This window comes from Mus musculus, chromosome 2, assembly GCF_000001635.26.
Source record: "Mus musculus strain C57BL/6J chromosome 2, GRCm38.p6 C57BL/6J".
In the NCBI taxonomy this organism is placed as follows: domain Eukaryota; kingdom Metazoa; phylum Chordata; class Mammalia; order Rodentia; family Muridae; genus Mus; species Mus musculus.
In genome coordinates, this window is record NC_000068.7 from 154,127,164 (window position 1) to 154,150,396 (window position 23,233).

The 23,233-nt window shown below is 46.7% G+C and overlaps 2 protein-coding genes across 6 annotated transcripts; both read left to right on the forward strand.

Moving 5' to 3' along the window:
* The first annotated feature begins 3,138 nt into the window (after nucleotides 1-3,138).
* Bpifa3 (BPI fold containing family A, member 3) lies at nucleotides 3,139-11,196 on the forward strand. Of its 5 annotated transcripts, none has more exons than XM_006500259.2 (8): nucleotides 3,139-3,499; nucleotides 3,728-3,837; nucleotides 6,476-6,626; nucleotides 8,359-8,466; nucleotides 9,103-9,252; nucleotides 9,952-10,036; nucleotides 10,415-10,478; nucleotides 10,972-11,194. In XM_006500259.2, the coding sequence occupies exons 2-8, from the start codon at nucleotides 3,798-3,800 to the stop codon at nucleotides 11,004-11,006; spliced, it is 633 nt and encodes a 210-aa protein (XP_006500322.1). In that variant the 5' UTR covers nucleotides 3,139-3,499; nucleotides 3,728-3,797; the 3' UTR covers nucleotides 11,007-11,194. The 5 variants fall into 5 exon arrangements, 4 of the variants coding, with proteins under 4 accessions (XP_006500322.1, XP_030107978.1, NP_082804.1 ...); XM_030252118.1 differs by having other exon boundaries at nucleotides 10,977-11,194; XR_003953724.1 differs by lacking the exon at nucleotides 3,728-3,837 and adding an exon at nucleotides 9,592-9,671 and having other exon boundaries at nucleotides 3,142-3,499.
* A 4,520-nt stretch (nucleotides 11,197-15,716) lies between these two features.
* Nucleotides 15,717-22,054, forward strand: Bpifa1 (BPI fold containing family A, member 1). The gene is made up of 9 exons (NM_011126.3): nucleotides 15,717-15,763; nucleotides 16,592-16,838; nucleotides 17,029-17,188; nucleotides 18,464-18,571; nucleotides 18,879-19,028; nucleotides 20,082-20,160; nucleotides 20,462-20,525; nucleotides 20,887-20,962; nucleotides 21,882-22,054. Exons 2-8 carry the CDS (start codon nucleotides 16,604-16,606, stop codon nucleotides 20,925-20,927), a joined length of 837 nt encoding a protein of 278 aa, NP_035256.2. The 5' UTR covers nucleotides 15,717-15,763; nucleotides 16,592-16,603; the 3' UTR covers nucleotides 20,928-20,962; nucleotides 21,882-22,054.
* The last annotated feature ends 1,179 nt before the right edge of the window (nucleotides 22,055-23,233 follow it).

A 23,233-nucleotide genomic window follows, 5' to 3' on the forward strand; every position in this document is an offset into this window, starting at 1 on the left:
GGAAGTGTAAACAGTTGTAAAGAAGCTGAAATAATGACATTTGCATGTCATTACTTGTATGAAAACAAATGGGACTAGAAGTCATTGTGTTAAGCAAAACAACCCAGACTTAGAAAGGTAAATAATGTGTTTTCCCTTATGTGTAGAACTACATTTAAAATTGTATGTGTACGTGTGTGTGTCTGTGTGTGTGTAAATATATGTGTGGAGGATCATGGATGGGAAGAAAGATATCTTAAAGGAGGTGGGGAATGTAAGGAGCAGTGGAATGCATGTGGTAAGAAAGCAGGAAGGAAGGAAGGAAGGAAGGAAGGAAGGAAGGAAGGAAGGAAGGAAGGAAGGAAGCCGCTGAAACAGGGCAGAAGACATGGTACAGAGCAGTGTGGAAGGGAAGACAATATGAACAAAGTGTAATAACCCATATTTCATACCACGATGAAACCCAACACTTTGTGTGCTGACCTAAAAATTGAAGATACCCCACACTTGGTTGTAGGACACAGATCAATCTGGAAATGACCAAGAAACTTCCCTGTTGGCTAGCTTTAATACTGCTGGAAGGTGCTATATGGTATTTAGTCCTCTGGGGTGGAGGGCAATGATAATATCTAGTGCTGGGCCCTGTGGGCTATAATATTAATCCATCAGTCAAGATGTGCCCGCTGGTGCAATGATGGTATGGCTGTCGTGGGAGGAACCAGTCACTTTCTGATTAGATATGATACCTGCTACACAGAAGGTAATTCATACCTGTAACTGAAAACCTCATTAAAAACCCATAGCTAAGGGGATCCTAGATCCTAGGGGAACCTATTACTACTGTGTTGCTAAATGGACATGTTCTCAAACTGCTTTCTAGATATTTATGCTTATACCCATAGATAAATGAAACTCTTCACCTTAGTCAGAGAATCCCATTTTGCAGTAGGCAGCAGTATATACAAAGACTCATAGTTTGTTAAAGTGCTGAAAATGGCTGTGAGTGTTTAGCCCAAATGATGCACTGCCACGGACCACCCCAGTCGAGTATGGGGATCCCTGGAATGAGGGTCCTCGAAGCTAGGTGGGTAAGGATTTGGCGGTGACAAACAGAAACAAACACAGAGGCAGTTTGAATCTAAGTGTATTTTGTAGCTCTCAAGCAGGAGATTTTATATATTAAAAAACCAAACATTACATCTCTTAGAAACTATACCCAGTGAAACAATCACAAATACCAACAAAAATTATTTGGCACAGTAAAGCACAAAAATCATCCAAGCACTACAACTCTGAAACTATGTATTCAGTGAATCACAAACAGGACAGGTAACATCATTATTAATGTAAATCATCAAAATATAACAATTCTAAAAGGATGTATTAATTGGGGGCTGTCATCCAAGGCTAGTAGCATATTTCCAGAAGCAGGTAGATCTTTAATGGTAAATGCTCTTAACTGCTTAACTAACTTTCCAGCCCTACGGTCAATTATTATTTAACATCTAGTGCCTGATTTTTTTATAAATCTTCAATGTATAAATTTAAACTATTTTAATTCTTTCTAATTAAGGCTTTCGTTACCATATACCAAAATCCACTTCCAATGATACATGTGTAGCCATATGAAATTTTATTGTTGGGAAAGTTTTTATCTATCATAATAGTTTTGTAAGTGATTTAGAAGGTAAAGAGTTGGTTTCCCTGGGGATAAGGTCATGTCAGTGGCCCTATCTCTAGGGATGGTTTCTTACCCATTATTCTCACTTAAGATCTTGGCCTAGGCTACCAGGGACATGTAAATAAGAAAAGAAATAAGAGAAAACAAAACAGATAGATTGCCATGAGAACTACGGATCAATATTTTTTTTCTCCAGCAAAGAGTTCCACAACCGGTTCCAGAAGACCTCCCCCTTTTGAGGTCAATTGCCTCAGTCTGTGGAACTTGTCACATAGATCCTACTGGAGGTGGTGTGGCAATGCACCTATATCTGTCCCTCCCAGGGGCTCAGGGAACATTACAAAAGACAAAAAGGACATAAGATCCAGAAGATGAGGAGAAGTGCTATGAAATTCTATCTTCTGGGCATGACATGGCCATTGTACTCATGAACCCACAGCAGCTGTGCTTGCCTGCACAAAGATCAAATCAGCTGAAATTCCAGCATAGAGAATGGAGGAGTCCATGAGGCCCTGTCCTTAGCTGAGATAGCTGATGGCTTCTAAAAGAAGGAGAGTCCTCTTCCTTTGTGGCTGTGGCTGAGAGAAGGTTGCCCACGGTCTAATGGATGGTTCCGCACTCATGTGCATATTGGCACCGCTAACTGAACCCAATGGGTAATAAAAAAAAAAACCTTAATATTGGGAGCAGGATGTGTTGTGGGACCTGGAGGAAGATGGAGAGAGTAAAGGGCAGATAACAATCAAAATCTGCTGAATATGTGTGTGAAATATTCAAAGAATAAACACAAATAATATATTAAAAATAAAGTTGAAAGATATCAAATGTTAGAGAGAACACTGAGCCCATTGCTTTGCTGATCGGGGATGTAAATTGGTCATATGGAAAACAACATAGGAGGTACCTCAAAAAGTTAAACCACCACACGATCTAGCAATCCTGCTTCTGGGCATATAGGGGAAATAACATCCCACCTCAGAGAGACACCTGTCCTTCTGCGCTCACTGAAGCAGTCTTCATATTGACTGCAGTGTTTATCAGGAGGTGAATGGAATGTTATTAAGCCTTGGCAAAGGAGAAAAAATGCCACCATTTCTGATGGTGCGAATGGACCAGCAGGCTCTTATGCTATGTGAAACAAGCCAGATGCTGGCAGATCTCAAGTGTGAGCTCACTGGAAAGTAGGATCTAAAAGAGTAAACAGCAGAAAAACAGAGTAGAGCAGGGCTTGCTACAGGGAGATACAGGAGAGGAGATGGGGTTCCAGGGATACAACCTTGCAGTTAGAAGATGAATAAATCCTGGAAACCTCCCCAACTCCCAGAAATGAAGGAATAAGAAAGTTCTATTCCAATTGGACCTTGCTGTGTTGGTCATCCTCACTGAAGAGTCACTAGCCTGTAGCTTATGCCCAGGATCAGGGAGAGGACTCCTGTTGGATGACCCAACAGTAGCTCTGGTGAGTGTCTCCAAGCAACCAAGCCTGCCTCTGCAGGCCTGACCTTTGCATCTGCTGTCCATGTGAGCTAACCCTGGGAGCAGCTACCAGAGCCATTTGCACCACCTCCCACAGCATGCTGGGGACAGCTGTGAAGCCACCTGTCCAAAGACAGCTGTAAGCCCATCGATCTGGGTGGCCATACTCACAGCCAACTGTCTGGGCCCTGCTGGACCATTACTGACACCTGCAGGTTCGGGTGCCAGCACCTGAGATGCATCTACTCTGGAGGCTCCTGGTTCTCCTCCTCGGATTGCTAGCCTTGCCCTCAGCCCTGCCCAAGCAGCCTTGGCCTGGACTGACCAAGGCTCACAAGGATGGCCGGTCCACCCTAGCGAGAAGTGAGCTTACCACCGGGCTTGGCATCCTATCCATAGGGTGTGGGGAGGGCACAGCCTGGGCCCCACCACTCACTGCTGAGCCTCTTATTTATGTATTTATTTATTTATTTATCCCTTGGATCTTAAGTATAGGAAGCTGAGACTGGGTTCAATTTTTCCAATTCATAGCACGTGATCTTTTGTGTCATTTTCTTTTTCTCTTTATCTTCATTCCCATCCCTCTTACAGCCTTGGCAGGAACTGCTGTGTGCTTAGCATGTGTTTCTAACTATGTCTGTATCCAGCTGGGCATGGTGGCATGTATGCCTTTAAAACCAGTACCTGGGAGTCAGAAACAGGCAAGTTTCTAAATTTAAAGCCAGACTGGTTTTATATTGTGAGACTCTTTCTCAAAACAACAACAACCCACGTCTGCATTCTTTGCAGGAGGTATTCATACAACTGACTTGTCGCTCACTCTGCTTTTCAGGATGAAGATGCCTGCTTTATACCGCTGGCATCTTGCTTGACTTGATGAGTGCAAAGAAGTCCATACCTTCTGTTACCTCCATTTAATTGGCTGCTCTCTCAGGACTGACATCCAGACTGTCTGTATCTTCCCGTTGCTCTAAGCAACCCTGAGAGGAGCATCCTTGAGAGGAGCATCCTTGAGAGGAGCATCCTTGAGAGGAGCATCCTTGAGAGGAGCATCCTTGAGAGGAGCATCCTTGAGAGTGTCCCAATTAAAACACATGGGAGAATTCCTCTGGGATGCATATATCCAGAACAGATGTAAGCTCTGTTTAGTTCAACCTGTTGGACTCCTCTTAAAATGGCTGTGCTGGTGTACACTCATTCCAGTTGTAAGAGAACATAGCTGTCTCCCATGCTCCCCTACCATGGGAGGGTATCCACCTGTGCCAACTAGCCAGTGCTGCCAAAGCAAAATGCCATAGGTGGGGTAGGATTGGAGTGGTGGTAGCGGAACGTAAACAACAGATGGGCTGTTTTTTTTTTTTTAATGTAGTCTGTTAGTTAGAAATTCAAGTTAAAGGTGTTGACAGGTTTGGTTTCTGGGGAGGGACCTCTCTTGCTGGTTTGTGGATGGCACTTTCTCACAGTCTGTCAGAAAAGGACATGCCTGATATCTTCCTCTTACAAAGACACCTGTTCAATTGGATGAGGACTGACCCTGTGAACTCATTTAAACATATTTGCTGCCTTGAAGGGACTATCTCAAATACAGTTGCACCTAGATACCCATGGGGATTGGTTCCAGGTTCCCCATCGGGTCCTAGGATATTTGGATGCACCAACCCTTTTCATAAAATGATACAGTGTCTGCACAGAACTGATGCAAGTCCTTCCTCATACCTGAAAACATCTTTAGATTACTTGTAAGATCTGGGACAATGCGAATGACTTATAAATAACTGTTGCAGCTCACTCAGGGAAAAATGGCAAGAAAAAAATGGACATGTTCAGAACACATGTAATTTTTTTCCAAATATTTCCAATCCACAGTTGACTGTGTAGACAAAACAGAAGATGGCCAATGCTCCTCCCAAATGGCACCTATTGACTTTGCCAAACAGGACTAGACTCCAATACATCAATATATCATTATATAGCTTGTATTTTGAGTCCTTTTATGATGGAGGAGAAGGTTTGCTATAGATATATGACAGAACATAGCCAGAGGCAGAGACAGAGACATCTAAGACAGTTCAGAGTGGCCATGATCAGACTGATCTGTGTTGGGGAGGGGGGGTGGCGTGGAGAGCCAGGTGCAGGCAGGCAGGAGGCCCAAGATCTTGTCACACCCCAGAATTACTCTAGTTGTCTATTTCAACAGTGTTCTAGTTTTACTTTCCACTCTGAGGGTGTCTATACACACAGTGGACTTTTATCTCTATGTGCATCTGTGCATGAAAAGTGAAACCCAGCCTCATTCCTGCCCACATGAGTCAGTTTCCCAACCCATCTCATAACCGACTACATTCCCAACCTGAACACTCGCCTGCTTTCAGACCTGTCTCTGCAACATAATACTTTAGTTGTTGCTTCATTGCAGAATACTGCTTCTTCTGACCACCATTTTATTCTTCCCCATGAACTTTCCAGTATGTTGAGTTCCTCTGAAAGACATCTGATTTCAGTCACATTGAATCTGCCTGTATATTTAGAGGAAATGAATTATGTTCACAATGGAAGACCCTGGCCATAGGCTAAACATGTTGTTAATCAGACTTTACACTATGCCTCATAAAATCCTATGGAAGTTTTGAGCATGGTTTCTCAAGGTGATCCCTTGAGAATTTATGGGGTTTTTTTCTGCAGAGTAAATTATTTTAATATATTCCTAGTTGGTTTTTTTTTTTTTTTTTTTTTTTGGTACAACTGGGAGAGATCTTCAGCTATAGCTTCCACTTAGGAAACATTTTAATATGGGTCTGTTTCTTCTCTATGGGAGACATGTATCTTAGCTGGGGTTTTATTGCTGTGAAGAGACACCGTGACCAAGGCAACTCTTATATATAAAACATTTCATTGGGGCTGGCTTACAGTTTCAGAGGTTCAGTCCATTATCATCATGGCAGAAAGTATGGCAGTGTCCAGGCAGACATAGTGCTGGAGTTGCTAAAAGTTCTTCATCTTGATCAGAAGGCAACAGGAGACTGTCATCTGTGGGCAGCCAGGACAAGACTCGGATTCTACACTGGGTGGAACTTGAGCATAGGAGACCTCAAACCCTGCCCCCATGATGAAGCACTTCCTCCAACAAGGCCACACCTACTCCAATAAGGTCACTCTCTATGGCCAAGCATTCAAACACATGAGTCTATGGAAACCAAATCTATTCAAATCACCACAACATAGAAACATGAATAAGTGCTCAACAGAAAAGGGATACGCTGGGTTCGTCCCAGGCCTGCTGCCTCTGCCCTCCACTCTTAAACAACAATATGCACATCACCATCTCTTCTCCAATTCCAGTTATTGCACAGGGCCTCCTGAAGCTCAATGCAGAAGGACGGATCCAGAGCATGCGCCTTCTGGACCGTCTGAACGTCTCAGGGACAGTGGCTCCAGGGATGGTGGGCTGGCTGATTGGTGGCATGAACTTCCAGCAGCAACAAGAAATCAGGTAAGACCTTGACTCCTACTACAGACTCTGGGGGAAACTCTAGGGATGGTCAGAGGGCAGAATGGGCAAAACAGAGAACAAGATTTAGGAAGAAGGAAGGCATTCGGAATTAAGGAAGACAAGGCACAAAGCCAAAGATGAGAACAATCTAGGGACCACTCACTGTCAGGAGCTGTTGGGGAGGTGGTAAATCAGGGAAAGTAGCAAGAACAGCTCAGAAGCAGACGTGTCTGCACTTAAAGCTCACCTTTGCTGCTAGCTTTAGGGAAATTGTTTGGCCATTCTAAGCTCACCTGTAAAATGGGGACACAGAGCAGAGCCTGGAAAAAATATCCAGAATATCAGAGGAGACCAAGGATGCAGCCAGACACTTGACTCTCCATTCAAGTGGGACATAGCTCTTGCGGCTCTGCGTAAAGAGTGGACTACATTACCCACAAACCTTGGGCCCTCAACAGATAAACAGTCATAGGGATGGTCCCACCCACAGGAGATGCTGTGGACTCTGACAGTCCTGCACAGAACTTTTATGGTCAACACAAAAGATACATAACCCTCATTAACTGGGGTTCTCATGGCAGAACTGGGTACATGCTACCCACAGCCACTGAGACTGCTCCCTTGACCCTTCTGCCTGCCCTCAATGGTTCTGCCTGCTCTGCCCCCAAAAATGTTCTGCCTTTTCTCTTGACCTGAATTCCTCATTTGTCTCTGTTTGGATAAACCACAGTAGTCACTATCAGGATTTTTCTCACCAGCAGGGTTTTCTGGTGAAACATGCAGCCCAAATCACCTCTTTTTAGTCATTCCTTTAGCAAATGTCACAATTATCACCAATTATCTACTGGGTATCACTCACATTGAGAATAAAGCTATGAGCAAGACCTATGACTTTTGCCTTTGGGAAGCCTCCATCCCAGTGGACTAGGCCTCAGAGAGTAATAACAAATTTCAGGTGAAGGGACATGCCATGAAAACAAATCTAGCAATGTGAGGGTGGGAGTGATGGGGCTGACCAGGACCTGTCCAAGAGGTGAGCCTTGAATGAAGAGAAAAGGGCAAATGATGTGAGGGATATGAGACACAGTTTGGGAAGAAGAGGCTGTAGGTGCAAAAGCCCTGAGGTAGAAACGATATAGATCATTGTGTTCAAAGAAGAGAGTGCCCTCCATATGGGTGGAGAGGTAGGGAAACCAATATCATAAGGCAAATGTGTATAGACCCTGCAGGTCATTGTGTACAGTTTGTATCAGGGTACCAGGGGTGGTATGAAGGTCACCCAGGCAGCCTCATAGAGAATGGTCTAAAGAGAGGCCAAGATCACAGCAGTGAGCCCAGGAAGGAAATGAAGCATCTTCAGGACGAGGCAGTATGAGCAGCAGAGGTAGTCAAACTCAGGATATACATTGCAAATAGGCCAAGGTAGTTTGCAGATAACAATTTGGAGGTATAGTGTGTGGGAAAGCCAAGGAGTTTCCCTGTGGCCTCCCAGACAGATGATAGGGCCTCAGTCTGCGAAGAGCCTCAGAGTCCTCAGATGGCCACTGTCAATGTCTGGTTCTGTACTGCACAATCCACAGCTGTGGGGAAGGCTTCAACAGCTGGCTGCCCAGACTGTCAGAACATTCACCCCAGGCTCCACCACCTGACCCTGCTTGCAGACAAGACTGGCCTTGTTTCTGAGTTGTCCTCCCTCATCCTTGTGGGGGGTCTCTGCTTTTTCCACTTACAGCATCAACATTACCAATGTGCAGCTGGACTGTGGTGGGATCCAGATGGCTTTCCCCAAAGAGTGGTTCTCTGCAAACATCACACTTGAATTTGACATTGAATTCAAACTGTGAGTCCCACCAAACCAAGCAGCGTCTTTGGGATATTTTTCCTCCTTCTTGGGAACCCAGAAGCTCGGGGTGTAGTGGGGGTGGCAGACTTGGACGTTCAGACCTTTCATGACCCCAACCTGAACTCCAATCATGACCTGGAATGAGTCACTATTCCCTGAACTTTGGTTTCTGATGCTGCAGTGAAGATGATACTCAGTGGAGGAGGTCATTTGCTCATTCAAACCCGTGTGAAGTCAGCAACTGTGTCCCATGAAAGAAAGGAGGGGTTCCGCTCTGACTCTTGTCCCTCTGCTCATTCCCCTCCTGCTCAGACTTCCTGTAAGGGAAACAGGAGCTGCAGCTGATCTCCTTATGTAATGTTCAAAAGTCACTCTAAGTCTGGGAGTGCAGAGTGGGCACGGTTCAGTGGGAGAGGCTGCACTTAACATATCGGGCTTTACATTCCATCTCTAACACCAGAAAAAGAAAATCAAGCATAGAAGTCACTGAGGTCCATGGCCAGTTCCTCCTTCCTAACCTAGGGCTTAGTGTGCGTAGGCTGTTAGGAAGATGGTGAGAAGTACCTGGCTTTGCCACACTTCTTGCTGGCCACCACCACTTCCATCCACACAGTCGCTCCTATCTTTCCACAGGCCCTTCAATTCGAATATCATCAAAACGCATGCCTGCATGGGCCTCACTGCAGAGTCCTGGCTGGAGAAAGATGAGTTTGGCCGGAGGGAGCTGGTGATGGGCAGGTGTCGAATGGAGCCCAGCAGTGGGGGTGCATCCATGTCCACTGAGTAAGGCTTTCTGCTCCCCCAGGACAGCCCTGCCTCATGAACGGCTGCGGCTTCAAATCCCCACACTTCCTAAGTCCAAAGCAGACTTCACCTCTTTGCTGAGACTTTCTCCTCCTGTCCTCCCACCCCAGAAGCCTCCTCCCTATGTTTCCTGTATTCACCCTGTTATCCACCAACTGCAGAAATACCTTTTGAAGGTGGAACTCTGCTCTTTCCCCTAAGGTCCTGCTCCAAAGCCTTTGTGGGGAGAGGGGGTGGAGTACAAATTCAGAAATGCTTTTTGGGCCCCTCTACCCTCACTGCTGCCTGGCTCTGTGGCCATTTTTCCTCCATTAACAGGGGTGTGCTGATTTCTCTCTGTAATTTCCAAACGCTGAACCATGACACTTTTCATGGATGCCTGCCCTCGTAAGCATCAGGTGTGTGGTAACAACTTAGACTGTGGCAGACATTGACAGTGTAGGGGAAGACCATGAACTCTGGTGCTCTCCTGCCATGGTCCTAATAAGAGTTGGCACTTGTTCCTATGTGACCTTGGCCATGTCACATCACCTCTCTGGGTCCCCATTGACTGTCACAACAAGAATACTTCCCTAGATGGCCAGATAGGAGTTCAAGAGCATGTTCAGCACATACTTCCCAGCCTTGGTGTAGCCTGGGTTGGTTCACTCTATCCTGAACTCCCACCTCTTCTCCTAGGGAAACCTCACCGAAGATGAAACATTTTCTCCATAACCTCAGAGAAAGCCTAGGGAAAGTTATCCCAAATCTGGTAGAAAGTCAGGTAAGTTTAAGGAAATTGTCATCCCTGCAGACATCTGTGAGTCTGAGGATCGAGGTACACATCTAGGTAACTTAGCAGACAACTTCTGCCGCTGGGCTGTGGAATCTGACAGCAAATATCAGTAGCCAGTGGCAAGGGACAGCCACCCTAAGTGTCTGTGTTCTCGTGTGTAGCACAGACAAAGTTGAAGTCCCCACCTCATAGACTCGTGGGGCTTCAAGAGGTAGACATGGGTGTACTGTGCATGCCTCCTATGGTTGGCTGGGTCCTGCTGGAATCCAGCAGTGTTGGTGCCCCTCACCCCCCCCCCCCCCAGCCTCAGAGACCTGAATTCTTTCTTATCCCTGGCTGACACTCTTGTCTGTGCTGGGGGCCTAGGTCTGTCCTCTGATTGGTGAGATCCTCCGGCAGCTGGATGTGAAGCTGCTGAAAGGCCTAGTAGGTGAGTGTTGATGTCTATCCCAGGAGATCGCCTTGGAACTGGTAGCTACTGAGGGAGGAACCACAGCTTTCATGTGCTGTGAGAACAAATGATAAGTACTCTATTGCAATGCTCACCCACCATGTGAGTGGGGAGAATAGAAGGGACTGTAGTCAACTAGATTGTACCCTACCAAGTCACCAGACTGGAGATTCTAGCTTCCCCCAAGAGTTCTGCACATCCAGTAGGGTGGACATTCCCCTGTCTAAACTCAAGACAACCCCTGCTTCAGGGACGGTTGAACTTCTCCAGCCCCCCTGCCCTGGTGGATCTCACAGTCTTGGAAATAGAGGACAGGAAGTCATTTGTCAAGGGACATCTTTCTGAACAAGTGATGGGAAGAGAATGTTCCTGGCTCCAGCCCTTGGAGGATAGATGGGGAAGCAGACCCTTCTCTGTGAACCTGGGGATTAGAAGGATCGCCTAGCAACCAAGACATCCTTTTTCCTTTCAGAACAGGTGCCTGCTCATAATCTGGGTCAACCCTGAATCAGTCAGATCTCTGCTGCCAGACTCAAGGAGCCTCCCATTGCCTGCCATTGATCAGAAGGAGGTACTTCCGATTGAGACCTTAAGTCTCCCTCAATGTGTGGCTTCTGCTGTCCCCTGGAAAAAAATGACCCCCAGGTCCCAAAACATCCTGTCCTTTCCAACAATAAACTCTAAGTCTGAAGGGACATATCAACATCACCTGAAGGATACACCAGCCCAAGCCCCTTACAACCCCCACTCCAACATCCCAGACTCATTTGCTCATCTAGGTTTAGTTGAGCACTTACTGTGTGCCATGTCTGTTGCTGGGCTCCTAGGGGGTACATAGAAAGCATAATAGAGCAGAAATGCAAAAGAGACTCTGAATCAGACTAGATTCAGCTCTATAAAGGCATGATTCCATGAGCAACTGGTGTCTCCAGCTCCAAAACAGAGATAGAATAGGTTCAGGGTAAAATTAGTGGGTAACTCCCAACCTGAATACTCACTATCTGTGTCTTAGACAAAGGGCATTACCATTTGGGCCCTTGTAGGAATAGAATTTCAGCATAGCCCATGGCACACTGCTGGCATCAGGGAAATCACCTCACCACTTTAGGAAACTGGCAACACTCAGGCAAGCTGAGCTTTGCTTAGTACTGGGGCAAGTTCACCACGAACTGTCAAAAGACAAGGGTGCCATGGCAGCAATGCATGCAATAGCTGTAAAGCAGCCATGTTCCCTAATGTCCCAAGGATGGACAGACAGGTCGGAAGGTAAGAGAGTCACAGCCTGCGTTAGCAATGGTGATGAAAGGAACCCTCCCCTTCACACGGCCGAGCAAATCTTCCAAAGTTGCATCAGAAAAGCTGGACCTGAAGAGCTTGTGTTGCAGCTCCAGTGGCACAGAAGTCGAAGACATCACAGCTGATGCACATTGCTGGGGGTCAGGGGATTACGTTAGGGTGAGGCTGGACAACAGGGTGGGACTTCTAGAGAACTGGTGACAGCCTATCCTTTAACCTGGGTACTGGCTAAGGGGAAGAGTCCTCAGTCTGTGGGAAGCTCATTCAACTATTTGTGTGTATTTGTGTGTTTCTTTGTTTGTTTTTTATTAATCATTCCATTTGTTTACATCTCAAATGGTATCCCACTTCTCAGCTACCCTACTATGAGGCATCCAACCTCCCCAGGACCAAGGGCCTCCCCTCCTGTTGCTGTCAGGCAAGGCCATCTCTGCTACATATGTATGTGTAGCCATGGGTCCCTCCAGGTACACTCCTTGGTTGGTAGTCTAGACTTTGGGAGAACTGGGTAGTCAGGCCAGCCTATGTTGTTCTTCTAGTGGGCGTGCAATCCCCCTCCGCTACTCCAGTCCTGCCAGCTCCCCCACCAGGGTCCTACTTAGCAGGCAGCACCTGTGTGTGAAGTACATGGAAAATCACTTGCAAGATGTTTCCCATGTGGAAAATGTTTATTCAAAGCTGTGGAATTCACTGTTATCTATTTGTTACCTACTCAAAATTGAATGCTGATTTCCATCCTAATCCATCACAAGTTGAAGATAAATGTCACACATATTAATAATAGTAATATGGGCTAGAGAGATGGCTCCATGGTTAAGAGTGCTTACTACTCTTCCAGAGGTCCCAGTTTCAGATCCCAGCACCCACAGTATGTGGCCCACAACTGCGTGAAGTTCCAGCTCTAGGAGAATCCGGTGCCTTCTTCCAGCTTCCATGGGCATACGTGTGGTATATATACACATACACAAATAAAAATAAATCTTTAAAAATAAGTAAGCACTCGACAAGTCTTCCACATCTGATTAAATGCCTCACCAGCAACCCCGTGACATACAAAACTGTCACCCAGTTTACACATGAACGTTCTGAAAGAAGAAGCTATTTGCCTAAATCACACAGAAAGGAACTGGTCTCGTCAGCCCTGCTAACATTAATCGTATGCCCATTAATCATATGCAGACAGGTAGATCACAAAGCTCACACTCTTAATTGTGAACCCCCACCCCAAGGTGTCCCCTTCTTCCCTCCCTTCTAAGACCTCCCCTCGACTTCCCTTCCACCCAAGGGGAATATGATGAAATCGGTTCAGTGGAACTGAGAAGCTCAAACAAGGAAGTGTCAACTGCTCAGAGATGAGAAGAGGGCCAGAGAACTTCTTGTCTCCATCTTTCAATTCAAACTCCCTAATCCGAAATGCTTCACCGGGGATTTGCAACCCTAGACACCATGATCCTGAACATTCCACTTGATAGCCTTTGGCTTACAGGGTTCTTCCTGCTCTTGAGTCAAAGAGCAAACACAGGAGGGCTAGGCCACAAGGCTGTCTGCTTCCTTGGGGGATAGCGTTTGTCTGCATTCCTCTTGGCACTATCTGGGTTGTCTTAAGGGCTCCATCAAGATGCCTCTTTGTGTTTTCCAATTCCTCTTGGCACCTTCTGGGTTGTCTTAAGGGCTCCATCAAGATGCTTCTTTGTGTTTTCCAATTCTGTCTTCATATTAAGATTCACAGAGCCAGAGACCCAGCCATCACACTTGCTCCCAGAAGAGCTTGTTTGGATACAGAGCCCTCTGATGCTCTTGGGGTCCACAGTGAGGGATGCTTAAAACAGAAATGTAATTCCCAAATAGTCAGGACTTTTGTCCATGACCTACCTCTCACTACCTTAAGCCTTTGCTGCCCTTTGGTGTCTAGGCAGGTTCTGAACGGGGTATGTAACTAGAGCTATACCACTTTCCCCACACAGTAACCTCCTGCAGACTTGGGAGGTGTTTGGGGTTAACTTTAGGTGCAGTGACCTAGCTCAAAAAGAAGAAGCCTTGATGGTTCCCTTATGTTTCCTGTTGCTAACAGTGATGTACCTCACACTCTGAAGTCCATTAAGGCAGTAGACTTTAGCTTGAGTTATTAACATGTCTTTTCAATTCAAAAATGAATGAAACAAAAGAAAAAAGTGGAAAAGGACTCTTTAAACTCAGGACAGAGTGTCAAAAGCAAACATCTAACTGTGTGAAACAAGAGTTCCCACCCTCAAGACTAGATTAGTCTCTATGTTGGGGTAGAGGTGGGAGGAATCCAAGAGAAACTGAAGAGAACACAGCTTCAGTGCGTCCAAAAGGTATCACACACTCCCTCCAAGACAGAACTCAGAATGAATGGACTCAGGAAACCCCACAGACATGTCAAGAACAGAGAATGCCTATGCCCACACTCCTGCCCAGGGCCAAGACAATAAATGACCCAAGGAGAGACAGTGAGCCAGAGGGCTTAGGTGGGAACAGCCGCTGGGCTAACAGCCACTCCCCCACCCCACATAGTTCTGCCTGAGGCCTATAAAGGGAAGGGGCACAGACAGTGTTGTGTGTACAAGGAGGAAACCATAAATGATAAATGCTAACTTGGAAGAAGCCAGGTGGCAGGTGACATCCCTGTTTTTCTAGGCAAGAGCAGGGACAAGCCTCTGTGTACCTTGGTACAAGTAAACCCCTGAGACAGGAATGAAGACTTTTCTGTAAATGAACAAAATATTATCAGAAATAGCAGGCAAATCTGAAGGCTGTGTGGACACCTATGTTATCAAGCAAGATGCGCACCAGCTCCCCAAGAGTGCTCTCCCCAAGACCCTGAGGTGTGAGGCCATCTTCATCTTACACAGAAAGAAGGAGCTTCCATGATGAGTGGCCTGAAAGGTCAGCATACAGCTAGGAGCCAACCTGCCATGTTTTCTGCCATAACCCATACCCAGCATCCTGACTTCAGAGATTTTTGTTCACCGAACACACAATCCCAGGTCTTTTCCAGGCCTTACCTACCTCCATTTACCCAAAGACCCTGTGCAGAGCAAGACCTACTCTCAGACCTGTAGGCCCAGCACCCAGGAGTCTTAGCAGGATATGCTGAAGGTCAGCCTGGGCTTCATAGTGACTTCAAAGCAATCCCACACTATATAGCATGGCCTGGTTGGTCTCAATTCAAGACCTTGGCCAATCCCTGACTTGTTTTTTTTTTTTTTTTACTCTGCAAAATGGACTTCACAGGTCTAGGTAGTGGAGAACACTGCTTCATTACTTTATCTGAGGAAAGGATAGGGCTAAGAGACCAGAAGCTGCAAGATCCCTCAAGCCTGCCAACCTAGAAAGATGTTTCCAGAATACAGAAGTGGGAAGTGTAGTGTGGGAAATCAAAATGGAGAGCAAGTATGGAGAAGGCCTTTGTACTCATATACACACATATAAAATTTAGGGGTCTGTCAAGATAGGGAGGGAAAATGTAGTTTGATTCCTAACACTGTGGGAACGAGAGTTTGCCAACTGTAGAATGAATGAGCCTGGGGGGGGGGGGGTGGGAGGAGAGGTCACAAGTGATGAGAGCAAGACAAAGTTTCCTGAGTGCTCTGGCTGGACTGCCCCTTTCAACACTGAAAACCTGATCCTCTCGCCACTTGTGAGCATGGGTCTCCAACCTATGCCTCATGTGTGAAACCGTGAAGTCTTGAGAAAGCCTCCATCTCAAATGTTCTTATTTAATTTGTGGACTGAGCAGCTTAGCTGACTCACCTGTTAATATGATTGACAATTATTTACTTTGGAGAGCCCTGAAAGACACTTCTAAACTACAGAAATTGGAATTATCTCTAAGCCCATCATCCAATATCAAGTTTCCCAACTGCCATTCTATAAAAGCGGTGATTCTTCCTTGGCAAAGTGATAGGAGAGGAGCCCAGGACGACCACTGAGACCTTGAGACTCAGGTGAGACCTGCCCCTTCCTCCTCTCCACAGATGCTCCAGGTAGCAGAAGGCCAGGTCTCTCACTGTAGGCTGGTGCTGGAAGACTGGACTGTCACTAACTGGGGATCTTATAAGAAAAAGAGAGCTGGCCATGACGGGGACAGGGACTGGCCCCCCGCATTCATCTTTCCTGGAGAGGGTGACATTGATAGAGGAGTGGGCTTACTCCATGTGTCCTAAAGTAAAAGCTCTAGGAAGAAAGTTTAACAAAATGACCATCATGGAATGAGAGGCTACCTGTGCTCGTGTGATATTCAAATGCCATGATGGCCTGAAAACAGACCAAAGAACCATCCCTGGGCAGAGATGAGGGCCGAGCAGGTCAGGTCCTCAGCCTCTGCCATGCAGGATCCTCGTCATCCACACTGAAGAACAGGGCTGAGGTCAATGGGTCAAACCACCACAGTCACCTCCCACAGCCCCAGAGTAAACCTGACGGTCACTTAGTTAAACAGAAGCTTCTGGGTCAGGCAGGAACAGCTTCAGAGCCTCTCACAGCTGCAACTAGTGACCTTGGGGAAACTGCCTAGAGTCGCTAGGCCTGTGCTCCTACCATGCAGTAGGGGTTGTCTGTGCCCATATCTGAGGATGTGGTGACGATGAAGTTGGTGGCTGAACCCATCAGCCTGTGGCCTGCGACAGACCACTATGGCAATGTTAGTTTTATTGCTAGTTATCAGCCCCTGGGGTCGGGGGAACAATAGCAATCCCATCCTCTGGGGACAGGGCATACAGTGCAGAGATTCCTCTGATAGCTGTACCATAGAGAACTTGTCATTCTGTCTGCAGACACCAAGAGAGATGTTTCTAGTTGGGAGCCTCGTTGTCCTCTGTGGGCTGCTGGCCCACAGCACAGCACAGCTGGCAGGCTTGCCATTGCCCCTGGGCCAGGGTCCACCCTTGCCACTGAACCAGGGCCCACCGTTGCCACTGAACCAGGGCCAGCTGTTGCCCCTGGCTCAGGGTCTGCCTTTGGCTGTAAGCCCAGCACTGCCTTCAAATCCCACAGATCTTCTTGCTGGAAAATTCACAGATGGTGAGTCTATGACAGTCCCTTTCAGGGGATGTTCAAGTGTGTGTGTGTGTGTGTGTGTGTGTGTGTGTGAACATGTGTGCTTGAGTATATCCAATCTCGCAATACCAGGAAGGCAGGTATGAGGGAGGAAGGGGAGGTAAGGACCTGCAGTTGGCAGACATGATCTCTGAAGCTCTTTCCCTCTTTACAGCTCTCAGCGGTGGCCTGCTGTCTGGGGGGCTGCTGGGCATTTTGGAAAATATTCCACTCCTGGATGTTATAAAGTCTGGAGGAGGCAATTCTAATGGCCTTGTTGGGGGCCTGCTGGGAAAACTGACGTCATCAGTTCCTCTCCTGAACAACATCCTCGAGTGAGTATCCACACAGAGGGACTTGGTTCCCACTAACAACAGAAGTCCTAGGCAGCCCTACAGAGGGAGAGGGATGGGCTGAGGGTGGAGCCACGGGTCATCCCCAGGCCTCTCTTCATGCTGGCAGGGACAGTGGCCCTTTTGCCCTTGTAGTGGCCCCCAGTCCTAAGGCACATCCTGGGCCCCAGCAGAAGCTATTATCCCTGGGACAAGCCTTCCATGTCAGCTTGTCCCATAATCCCCAGTTCTCAGATGGAAAAAACTGAGGCACAGACATGTGCCTGTGCTCACATAGCTAGGGGGATGCAGTCAGGAATCTATCTCAGAGAAGCCCTAAGGTTTGCCACCCACTGTGTCCATTCCACCAAGGGAATGTGAATGGTCATAGGCTACCCTCTCCATCTGTATCACCTGTGCCTGAGACCTGACATGGTCCTTCCCATGACAGCTTCCTAGGCACAAAGCCACAATGGGGAACTTGTTGCAGTGACCACATACCCAAGCCTGAGTCTTTATTAAGAATGGACCCAAGACACTGACAAGATTCCTCGCCTCCCGGGCCTTTGCTTCCTGACCTAGAGATAGACAGACTTCAGTGCTGGATGACCTGCGGTCAGGCACCTGGTCTCCTGGCTTTGATTTCTCCATCTGTGAGATGGAGAGCAAGACTCTGGGGAAAACCAGGGGCAGTGAATAGGACGCCATGGATGGGTCAGAGAAGGCTTCCTCCCACCCTTTTGCATTCTTTCCACCTTCTGCTCTTTGATCACCTTGATAAGAACTGAAGCCTGACCTGCTACTGAAGATTATGACAAAACTAGTGTTTTGGGCCCTAAGTCCTGGGCAGGGCTTATCCTAGTTGCCCATGTATCTTCTATGTGTGTACCAATAGTCCAGCACAGCCAGCCAGCCATCTTTCCTCCCTTTCATATACCTACTTGCACTTCTGTCCACCCTTCTATAAACCCAACTACCCATCTCACCTTAACCTACAGAACTATCCACTTGCTTTAGATGGCTCTGCACTATCATGCACAGTCTCTTTCCTCAAATACCTTCTAGACCTGAGATAGATAGAGGACCTTGTGTATTAGGGTTCAATTCAGGCAGAATTGAAGGAAGATGGGTGTGCTGGAAAAACTCTCTTCCTGTCTTCCTTACCTCAGGTAGCCAACTCTCTCTGAGATGGGTAAATTTGTGTGGGGAAAAAAATTGTTTCCAGGTTTAAGACTTGAGACCCTGATTCTTTCCCCTCTAATGTTGCCCCCTGAACAGCATAAAAATCACTGATCCGCAGCTGCTAGAACTTGGTCTTGTGCAGAGTCCTGATGGCCATCGTCTCTATGTCACCATCCCTCTGGGCTTGACACTCAACGTAAATATGTGAGTGGGTCCGAAGGGGGTGGCAAGGGGATGGCTCACAAGGAGAGCTTGGTGGTGATGGGAAGCTGCAAGTGCCTAGGTCTCGAACCTTAGCACAGCGGCTGGTCCATTGAGCAAACTTAGCCGTGTAGCAAATGGCTAGACCTCTCTGAACCTTGCTCTCTCCTACTTGGGAGATGAGGACAACGGTGAAAAATATAGGGTAAGGTGAGGCTGGCACTCCTAATAATAAGAAACCTCCTCAACCTTGAAATGCAGGAGAGGGACAGATGCTAGCTAGTAATGATGTCTCCTCCTTTTCTGGCAGGCCCGTAGTTGGAAGTCTTTTGCAATTGGCTGTGAAGCTGAACATTACTGCAGAAGTCTTAGCCGTGAAAGACAATCAGGGGAGGATTCATCTGGTTCTTGGTGACTGCACCCACTCCCCTGGCAGCCTGAAAATCAGCTTGCTCAATGGGTGAGGACAAAGGGCTAGCTTCTCCCACCCAGAGACAGCAGTGTGGGATGACGTGTGTGGACAGTGGGTGGATGAGTAAGAGGATAGAAAGGAAGATGGGTACGTGTGGAGGAGGATGGGTTAGGTAGATTGACGAATGTGTGCTTGGTGAGTGATGGAAAGACATACTGACATGGACAGACAGATAAGCAAATGGATACATAAATACTCACTTATACCTTATTAAACAGAATGGCCGACTTTTTTAATGCTGTGAGAAAGCAACAGTGTATATGTTGTGGCTTTTAATGGCATTAATACTTTTTGTCGGTATGGCCAACTTCATGGACCTCCACAGATATTCTATCTAAAATTATCTTACCTAATTATTACCAAGAGACAAAGTTTATTACTATGAATTGCTCCAAAACTATGCTAGATGGTGTTAAGGAACATTATCCTGTTTATTATAGACTCATATTTATAATATAATGGCCAATTTTATAAAGGATTAGACAATAGTGTGTATATAAGCCCCACCTACTACAGAGTGTGTGAACTTCACTTGTATTTCTCCAATTTTGTCTCATCTTATTTATTTGTAATACAAAACTACATTGAGGATATCAACAGAATTCTAAGGGGTAAATAGATGTAGAGGCCATTTCAATTGCTTCCTCTAGTTGCTTGTCACAAGGGAAGGTCCAGTCATACATAGTGTACAGGACCTGTCCCACATGTGTCTCACATTTACTAAACACATACATTGGGTTTTGTGGGTATCATTTCATTGAGCCCCCATGAGGACCACATACTACGCATCATTCTGCATTCATGGATTCCGTAGTCTTGTTGTATGTCTACTCTGTCCCTGAAAGCATTTGTTTGTCTGTGTATACACAGCTGGGTTGGGTGTAATGCTTCATCTAGGCTCCTTGCTGTTCATCTGCATAGACATGAGTGGGGAGGCTTGGCTCAGTTTTGGGGTGCCAAGACTGAGTGTGCGTAGTGGATGCGAATTTCCCAAGCCCAACCCCAAGCCTCTGAGCCACATCCATGACTTTTCTCTTCCAGAGTCACTCCTGTTCAAAGCTTTTTAGACAACCTCACAGGGATATTGACTAAAGTCCTTCCTGAGCTGATCCAGGGCAAGGTAAAGGATCAGAAGAAGGGCCAAGCCCCTTCTCCACGGGTCTTAAAGCTTCTCTGGCTAAAAGAGAGCCCTGGTGTGAACTAAACCCAGCTACCCTGTATGGGAAATGAAGCCATCCATTAATCCATCTATCCTGTGATTCAGCTGTCTAAGTTACTTATTTCTACACATCCAAACATACTGGTTGGTTTTTCTGGGCTGTAGAAAGTATCCACGGACATTCCATCTTGGGCATGCTGCCTCTTCAAAAGTCTCTTCGCAGGAGGTTCTGAACATAACTCCTCTCTCTGACCCGGGTCAGGTATGTCCTCTGGTCAATGGGATTCTCAGCGGTTTGGATGTCACCCTGGTGCACAACATTGCTGGTAAGTCCTCTCCCCCAAGGAGTTTTGTCCCTGCACATCATGGGACAGCTGGGCCTCACTGGCTTCATCCCTCCTTCTTTGGATATATCCTTGTTTCCAAAAATTATCCAGGTGAGTCTGAGATAAAGCCTATCTCCTCCTCCTCCTCCTCCTCCTCCTCCTCCTCCTCCTCCTCCTTCTCCTCCTCCTCCTCCTCCTCCTTCTCCTCCTCCTCCTCTCAGCCTGACCTGAGAACAGCTGAGCTGGCTGGAGGAGACGCAGCCTTTCCCCAACATTCCTGGGAGTGGTGAGCATGCCTGACTCCTTCACCACCAGAATATGCCTCTAATATTACTTTTTTGCTTTTGTTGTTGTTGTCCAGAATTACTGATCCATGGACTACAGTTTGTCATCAAAGTTTAGGCATCCCAGGAAGGAAGGCTATCTTGGCTGAGCTGGTGAGGACTGCTCCACATTCCTTCATATTTGAGGATTGGCCATTATCCTTCTAGAAGGAAACAAGGATCTAGGAACAATGTCATCAGTATTAGTCAGCTATCTATCACTGTAATGAAAGACCTAAGATAATCAACTTATAAAGATAAAATTGTTTCTTTTGGCTCACAGTTTTACAAACCCAGTTCATGACCAATCGCCCCATTGCTTTGGGAACGTAATAAGGCAGGGGTTATAGTGGAAGAAGACATTCATTTAGTAGCCAAGAAGCAAAATGAGAGACAGAAAGAGGTAGAATTCTACAGTTCACCCTGAGGGCATGCCCCAATCACCTAAAGATCTCCCCCTCCCTAGTACCTCACTCCTACAGGATCTACTATCTCTCAGCATTGCCATCATGGGGATCATGCCATTAACATCTGTGCCCTTAGGGGAACATCTAAGATTCAAGTCACAGAAATATCTAAAGAGAGACAAGCTTCCACTTGAACACACAGAAATACACACAAAGGTCCACAGGAAAGCTAACGAGGAAGAGAGACACAGGTGCCATAGTAACACAACGACAACGAGAAATAAGCATCATCATGGATGCATACATATCATCATCATCATCATCATGGATTCACACACACGCACACACACACACACATACACACACACCAGATACATATTCGATACAAACCCACACAGTCTCAAATCACTATGCTTATACATATGTGCAAACATACACATATTCACTACAGTCACATCTCCATAGTGCAAGCACATGCACAAACAGTCAGGCTCCTTATGGCTGAGATCCTATCCTTGGGTCTCTGCATGCCTCCTTCCCCTAATCGGGCCAGTTTGATGATGGGACAATACCAGTAAGAGTCACTGACCTCGTTTCGCCTCCTGATCAAATTCTTCTCCCAACAGAATCATTTCTTGCTGCTCAGTCTCCTGCCTCTTGCCCAGTCTCCCATGGCTCACAGAAAGGGGCCCACATCCTGGAAAATTATGTCTTCCTTCTCCTCACGGAGCCTGATCTCTTCCCATCAGGCACGATTAATCCTGTGATCCTCACTAAATAAAATAGCTCTTCATCTGCACTAATGTGTTGTGTCGTCACCATTACTTGGGACTTTAGAGGCTAGAGAGAGCCTGAGGCCATACCCAACACTCTTGGGCCTGGTATCTCATATACTACGTCCTAAACAGATGAGGGCTGGGGTCCAACTGAATGTGGATTAGGGGGGTGACCCTGCTGTTCTTAGGTGGTGTGGATAAGCACGCAGGCATTGATTTACACACACAGGTTGCCACACAAGACGTGATGCAGATGACAGGAGATATGTTCCAGAGGTGGGCCTGAGATGATAGGGTGTGAGGATATTTATGTCTCTCTCTGATCCACATCTCAGGTTAGGGATTGGGAGGAACCAGGAATGTGGAAAGGTGAACTGGATGGAGCAGGAAGAGCAGACCTGGATGGTGGCCACTCTGTGTGGAGATGCTTCAGAGGCCCTGAAGGAGACACTTGACACTGTCACACCAGCCTCTTTTCTGTTCTCCCAGCAACAGGAGGACAGAGAATCACAAAGAAAGAGAGTGGGAGGGAAGGCACAGCAGTCCAAGTGCTACCTGCTTGTGGAAAGCATTGAAGAGGCTAATTGGAGTTGTCATGGTTTGCTTTGTTTTATTTTATGTTTTCAAAGGAAAAACTTGATTTTGAGGAAGCAAGAAGAGGAGGGGTGAAGCTGAGATTGTATAGAATGGTGACAAACTGAATTCACTAAAAGAGTCTCTGGGAGGCCAGAAAATCAAACAAACAAGACAAAAACAAACAAGACAGAAACAAACACACAAACCAGTCCAGTGGACTCCAGAGCAGGGAAGAGGGTAGAGCAACCCCAAGCCTCTTCCCCAGAGCAATAGCAACAATGTGGCCTGCCCACTAGGTCCCTGTACAACCGCTCTTAAACTTGTCTTCATCTGATCTGGCTCAGGGTTCACAGACTAAGAAGGTACAACTTCTCACATGTTTGCTGAAAACCAATCAGAAGTGGTTGCTTAGCACCAGCTGTCTGGGGTGCTTAGGACCAGCTGCCTGGAGTGGTGATAACATTAAAGACAATGAATGTGCCAATGGTAAACTTCCAAAGGACAATCTGGGGAATAGAATGTAGGCTTCAAATATGTTCAGGAGGCCACACTTACATATGTATGGTTTTGGGGGGGGGTGGGTTCAGAACAGCCTAAGGAGAACCTATGCTCTTGCCTCCTATGCT

What these genes read in the sequence shown, in the direction of transcription:
- Bpifa3 (NM_028528.3), top strand. Translation starts at nt 3,373, where the DNA reads ATGCATCTACTCTGGAGGCTCCTGGTTCTCCTCCTCGGATTGCTAGCC. An exon ending in CCGGTCCACCCTAGCGAGAA is followed by an intron (nt 3,500 to 6,475) that starts GTGAGCTTACCA and finishes CTCCAATTCCAG; the next exon opens with TTATTGCACAGGGCCTCCTG. An exon ending in GGTGCATCCATGTCCACTGA is followed by an intron (nt 9,253 to 9,951) that starts GTAAGGCTTTCT and finishes CTCTTCTCCTAG; the next exon opens with GGAAACCTCACCGAAGATGA.
- Bpifa1 (NM_011126.3), top strand. Translation starts at nt 16,604, where the DNA reads ATGTTTCTAGTTGGGAGCCTCGTTGTCCTCTGTGGGCTGCTGGCCCAC. An exon ending in TTGACACTCAACGTAAATAT is followed by an intron (nt 18,572 to 18,878) that starts GTGAGTGGGTCC and finishes CTTTTCTGGCAG; the next exon opens with GCCCGTAGTTGGAAGTCTTT. An exon ending in AAAATCAGCTTGCTCAATGG is followed by an intron (nt 19,029 to 20,081) that starts GTGAGGACAAAG and finishes TTTCTCTTCCAG; the next exon opens with AGTCACTCCTGTTCAAAGCT.